Source organism: Salmo trutta, chromosome 18, assembly GCF_901001165.1.
Source record: "Salmo trutta chromosome 18, fSalTru1.1, whole genome shotgun sequence".
NCBI classification, from domain to species: domain Eukaryota; kingdom Metazoa; phylum Chordata; class Actinopteri; order Salmoniformes; family Salmonidae; genus Salmo; species Salmo trutta.
The window spans coordinates 13,695,204-13,701,203 of NC_042974.1; the positions used below are offsets into that span (position 1 = coordinate 13,695,204).

Here is a 6,000-nt window from a genome sequence, read left to right on the forward strand (position 1 = left end):
ACTGTAAAGTGGTAGCTATCTAGCTAGCGAGGTGGAGAATGCAGAGGTTATTTTTAATTAGTGCATTTCACAAGTGGCTAGTTTGCATCATTTACAGTACATTCACTAAAACCACTGCAAGGGATTTGCCTGATGCTCTGAGATGTCTGCTTACGTGCTTCAGATAAAGAATGGACTCTTGAGTGTTAAGGCTAAAGCAATAGACTGCAGATGAAAGTCGAGGAGTGAAGTTGGGGGAGGTGCATCTGCAACAGCCAAAAGTTGTGGTTTTCCAAAGGCACAGCTCAGTGCAACATGGCAGTGTTGCTGTTGTTTATACCCGTTTTTTTTTGTAATGTCGAAATAAACTTTTATCGCACATTCAAACTGTAAATACATTGTCCTATTTTTTTATATTGTACATTGTACTATCAATTGGTTATTGAGAGCCTCACATTCATTTGTCCACTGTATACATGAAAATCGCAAATTTGGTTCCTGTTTCAGTCACATCTTTGGTCATGTTCGCGTGAGGCAAACAAAAACATCTCAACATCTCTTTTGTCAACCAATGATTGGTTGACAAAAGAGCCTCCCACAATGCAGGCAGTGGCTGTAGGCTGAAGTTGGTGAAGAGCAACTGAAGAAACTTGCAGTCTTTGATCACATATTTTTTGTAAAGTTCATGCCGTTGTCATGTAGGCGCAGGCGGCCAATTTTTATCCCCATAATGCAACACATTAGGCGGTAACCAAGGCGGTAACCAATGATGATTTTTCAGGCTTTGCCTACCTACCCAAACTTGGGAGAGTTTTCTGTCTGAAGAATACCCTTCCCGGATTTGTTTTCTTTCTAAATGTCCAAGAGAATCCTTTAGGTCTGTGATTTCAGAGACTACTAGCTAGCCTAACACTAGCTAACACTAGCTATCACTAGCTGACACTAGCCTATTACTAGCTATCACTAGCCTATCACTAGCTAATTACAAGCTAACACTAGCCTATCACTAGCTAACACGAGCCTATTTCAAGCTAACACTAACTAACACTAGCCTATTACAAGCTAACACTAGCTAACACTAGCCTATTTCAAGCTAACACTAACTAACACTAGCCTATTACAAGCTAACACTAGCTAACACTAGCCTATTACAAGCTAACACTAGCATATCACTAGCTAACACCAGTAACAGAATAAATAACACATACATGGCTGCTATCCTCCCAGGCATAGGCTACTTTGTCCTTGACACTAAAACAGAAACTAAATAACATAAAACTTAAATGGAATAAAAACGAAAACTAACTGAAACTAAACTACATTTCAAATAAAAATGGAAAAAACGAATAGAAATAAAAATACATATATAAAAACACAAAACTATAATAACCTTGGTTCAGAGAACATTCTAAGAATGTTATTTAAAAACATATACATTCCGTTCTCAGCATCAACAAAACTCTCTCTATCCTCTATCTTGTTAAGTGTGTTCAGGTGTGTTGGCCGCACCCACTAATTGGCCACACCTGATCTTAATGAGTGCTTATTTCCTTTGAAATGGGGTCTGTTTGAATAGACTAAAATTAGCAGCTTTGTTTGCGTAAAAAAAACATGGCATGGCTAGCTCCATCCTGGTTGATAGAGGACAGAAGATTAAATGTTTGAATCATCACTATTTTTATTTGAGTAAAGTCATACCATTTATAAATGCAGACAGATCATTAGTTTGTTCGATATGGTGGGATCTTTTTGTGTCGGTAAAATCTATTATGCGCGAATTGACTGTGGAAACACCTTTATGCGCAAATATTTAGATATTAACCATCATATCGAAGTTAACTACGTGATGATATGGTGTGTGTGTGGTCCACCCACAATGACTCGGAAAACCATGATGTTTATTAGGCTACAGATTAAATAAATTGTGATTAACATCACAAAGTGGTGAAAGTGCAATGTGATGAGTTTGATGCTTCTTTCCAATATAAATCGAGGGTCTTATTCTGGTTACATGATGATCAAATGCTTGGCTGCCGTTTGACAAATTAAAATATTATCGCTTTTTTGGCCATAATAATCTCATGTAGGCTATATCCACACTGTATCTGCAAGCTGTAGGCTAGAGCGCATGTGACAATATTATATATTGCCACATTTTTTGTGCCAAAACAATCAGTAGAGTTGAAAATGCGATGGAATCCCATTTACCTGGAATTTTTTATTCGGTACATGGGAATTTAACCGCAAAAGTTATTATGTGGACTATGTTATCACGCACATACTTTAATCTGCAGTCAATTTGATGGAAAACATCTCTGGTGGGAAAATGCACATATTTTATTTATGCAGATTTTAGAATATTCACATGAAAATCTGATGCGAATTGGATGGAATCCTAGCTACTGATGCTGTGTCACAATAAAAAAGAAATGTGTTCACATGATTAATGCCTAAGGAAATTAAATTCCATGCGTCCTATCTGTGCTTGAAGTTAACCCAAAATAAGCTAGCAATATTATTAAAAGTGTTATTGAAACATTCAGTTAAAGTTTGAAGGAGGTTATTTTTTTTAAACTCTAAATAACCTATATTTTCCATTCTCAGAGCATTAATAAAATCTCCAGGAAAACTTTCAAGGAACCAGAGTAAACTATTCTCAGAATTGCCCTGCAATCTAAAAATAAGCCTTCCCAGAACAGGCAAAATTTTCACTTCTGTTATAGGAACGTTTAGAAAACAGTTTTACCGGTCAGGAAACGTATGACTTCGTTACTACAACCAATGTGAAACCAAAAACATACGTACCCGCAACTTCCAAGGAACCAAATGTGCTAGCTGGGTAATGACTGTGTTTGGGCCAATTTGCCCTTCCCGTTGTTTCCTGTTCTGTTTTATCCTGCCCACATCGGTGTTTGGTGACAACATCACCTATTAGCACTAGCAGAGCCTCGGGATCATTGAATAAGGGACCAATACGTAGGTGTGATTATAGCCCTGCCTACCAGTATTGACCTATTAGAAGATTTGTCCAGCAGAACTGACCAATTAGATGGCTTCCACACTCGTTACAGGTCTCTCCTCCCATTTCCTACACCGCCACTCCGCCCTGCTCCGGTCCCCGAGCGACCCAACCCAACAAGGCCCACCCCGCTCAATAGACAGACAGAACAGGCTCTGTTTGAGAAGTCCCAGGGCCGCATTCAGCAGAGAAAAGCTGTTTCCAAGCCAGTAGAGTGACACCTAGTTCCACACCTCAGCTAACTCTGATTCCTTCCCACTTCTTACACCACTGCCAGATGTTGGCAGTAGATATGGCAGTTGGATTGGTTTTCTGACAGAAAGTTATGAAACTAAGGCCAGGGTTCTATCCGATCAACGGTAGAGCCACGTAACTGCACGCTTGATATTTAAAGGAAATTTCAAATTGAGTTGACATATGCAGCTTGTACCATGAATGCTCCGCGAATGCAGAAACATTGCCTTTAAACGGTGCATAGCCCGAAAAGGGGCAATCGGATTGAATCCCGGCCTAAAGCATTGTAATCAATTTGAGTGTACATGAGTCAATATCAGTGGAATATAATATCAACTACTGGAACAGAATGTAAACACAAACAGCAGATTGTGAAAATGAATTATTATCACTGTATTGATATTGATCATAAACCCCCTTCTCCCCACAGATCCCCCGCCTGCTGCTGTCACAGTGGGCCGTTTCCAGGTCTCCCCTAGCATGGAGATCCCTGTGACTGCTGAACCAGGTGGACAGGGCTCTAACCCCGTCAGGCCCATGTCAGGGGGCAGCACCACCACCTCCAAGAGCAGCACAGAGGAGCAGGAGCAGTGGGAGTCAGAGACCAGCCGGAACACTTCCCTCACTCTTTCCCCCCCACACCAACACCTCACTATGGGGGAGGACCGGGAGGTCCAAGTAGAGTGGGCCGGGACCAAGGAGCAGCAGCAGGAAGAGGAGGAGGAAGAACAGGGGGAAGAAGATGAGGAGGAGCAGAAGAAGGAAGAAGAGGGGGAAGAAGATGAGGAGGAAGAAGATGAGGAGGAAGAAGATGAGGAGCAGGAGGGGGAGAAGGAAGAAGATGAGGAGGAGCAGAAGGAAAAGGAAGAGCAGCAGACAGTGAGGAGGAGGAGGAGGAGGAGAATGTGCAGCCTCAGTCTGATGGGTATGTCTGCAGAGAGCGGAATGTCCGTTATAGCGGTGGGCTCAGAGGGGCGTGGCCTGTGGGAGGGAGGGGCAGGGAGCCCCACCTACAACTCCGCCCTAAACCACATGTGGCTGAGCTACAGCCGTAACTACACATACCTGAGCAGTGACGACTCAGAGAGTGAGGACATGTGGGAGGAGCTGCAGGAGATGAGGGAGAAGTGAGTGTTTCACCTTCAGCATCTCTTCAGTCATTCACCCATTTTGGGTTTTAATCGAAGTTTGATTACTTTGAACTCAACTTGACTCTCAACTATTCCAAAGCACTTACACATATCCTCCTCAGAGTCCTAAACTGTTTATCTTTATCCTGCTCTCTCATTCTCTCTCTCTCCCTCCTGTCAGACACTTGGCAGAGGTGCAGAGTCTCCAGGCCACCCAGAAGAGGGAGATTGAAGAGCTGTATGAGAGGATGGGGAAGGTTCCCCCTGCGGGGATTGTCTCTCCTGCCGCCATGCTGTCAAGTCGCCAGCGCCGCCTCTCTAAGGAAAGGAGTTACCTCTCCTCCTCCCGCAGAAACAGTCTGCAGCGCCTGGACATGCTCCCCCTCCAAGGTATCATTAGGAGGAACTCTCTGGGTGGCAGCAGCAGTAGCAGCTCTCTGGAGAAGCCCTCTAAAGGGGTGACTTTTGTATCTGACGTCAGTAGAATGGTGGGTTAACACATTGTCCTTACAGGGGCCGGGTCCGAATACTTCTACTTGCGTTCTAAATAGTAGGATAATTGGGAATGCGAATATACAACGTTTTATATTGTGTGGGAAGAAAAAAAATAATCGCTGCCTGCTACTGAGGAATAGAATCATCTTTTTAGACCAGCGTGTGTTTGACAACAGCTGATAATCAGATAAGGGGAGAAGCTATACCAAAATGAACAAATGGCGGGAAACAACGCAATTGCGCATTAGCTGACACTCTCGGTATGTTGACATTTGTTGCTTACTGCATATGTTTTTATTAAATAGTACATTCCAAATAGTATGTGTGATTAGTACACAGTATGCAGTTTTAGTAAGTAGTAGGCAAGCCAGATTTCAGACACGGCTACTGTATTGAGTGTGTTGTATTCATCCTGCTGTCCAAAATCTGAGTTTATCTAGAAGACAGGAGGTGAACAATTCTCCACTATATCTGAATACTCTACACATCTAATCATTGCATCTCCTTGTCGCCTCTCTCACCAGTAAGAATCTCAAGCCATGCTTGCTGTAGAATAAGTCCGGACTACCTCATCTGAAGAGTGACTGCAGTGATCATATCCATCTTGCTGGAGGAAGGAAGTGACATCACGTCTAAACCCTTTATCTGGCCCCCCACTGGAGGAGAGAGTAACCTAGGCCCCCCAGAAACCAGGAAGCTTCTCTGCTGAGCCAATGGTCACAGGGTTAATCAAAGGTCACAGGTTCATCAGAGATCACAGGGTTCATCATAGGTCACTGAGCCCTCTGCTATGAAGGGACAACGGAACCTCTGTCATCTGCTGTTAGTCACCCCAGAGAGAAGCCCTGCCAGTACAATGGTTCAGTAGGATGCCACCAGAACAGTGTGAGTATAAAATGAGTGTAAACGGCTCACAACAGTACCAGCCCAAGTAGTGCACCATCCTTCCTCATACTATGCTATGCTGAACATGTGTGATAGTTGTACATACAGTAGAGCCTTAGTGATCAGCTATAATCCTGCCTTGTAGCCACAAAGCAGTAAGGGTTGTTCGAGCAACAATATTGGGATCATGGGATCAAGTCCGGGGCAGTGGATCAATATTTTCCTGCTTATCTGACTGTCGCAGACAGTTTTTATTGG

The 6,000-nt window shown here is 43.1% G+C and overlaps 1 protein-coding gene across 1 annotated transcript in view; it reads left to right on the top strand.

Moving 5' to 3' along the window:
• The window catches only part of LOC115153641 (serine/threonine-protein kinase WNK4), a 115,531-nt gene extending 110,570 nt beyond the window's left edge, over nt 1-4,961 (top strand). The window contains exons 18-20 of the mRNA XM_029699275.1: nt 3,663-3,910; nt 4,067-4,359; nt 4,544-4,961. Of these exons, the coding sequence (XP_029555135.1) occupies nt 3,663-3,910; nt 4,067-4,359; nt 4,544-4,859 (857 nt within the window). The 3' untranslated portion in view covers nt 4,860-4,961. The remainder of the gene's footprint in view (nt 1-3,662; nt 3,911-4,066; nt 4,360-4,543) is intronic.
• The last annotated feature ends 1,039 nt before the right edge of the window (nt 4,962-6,000 follow it).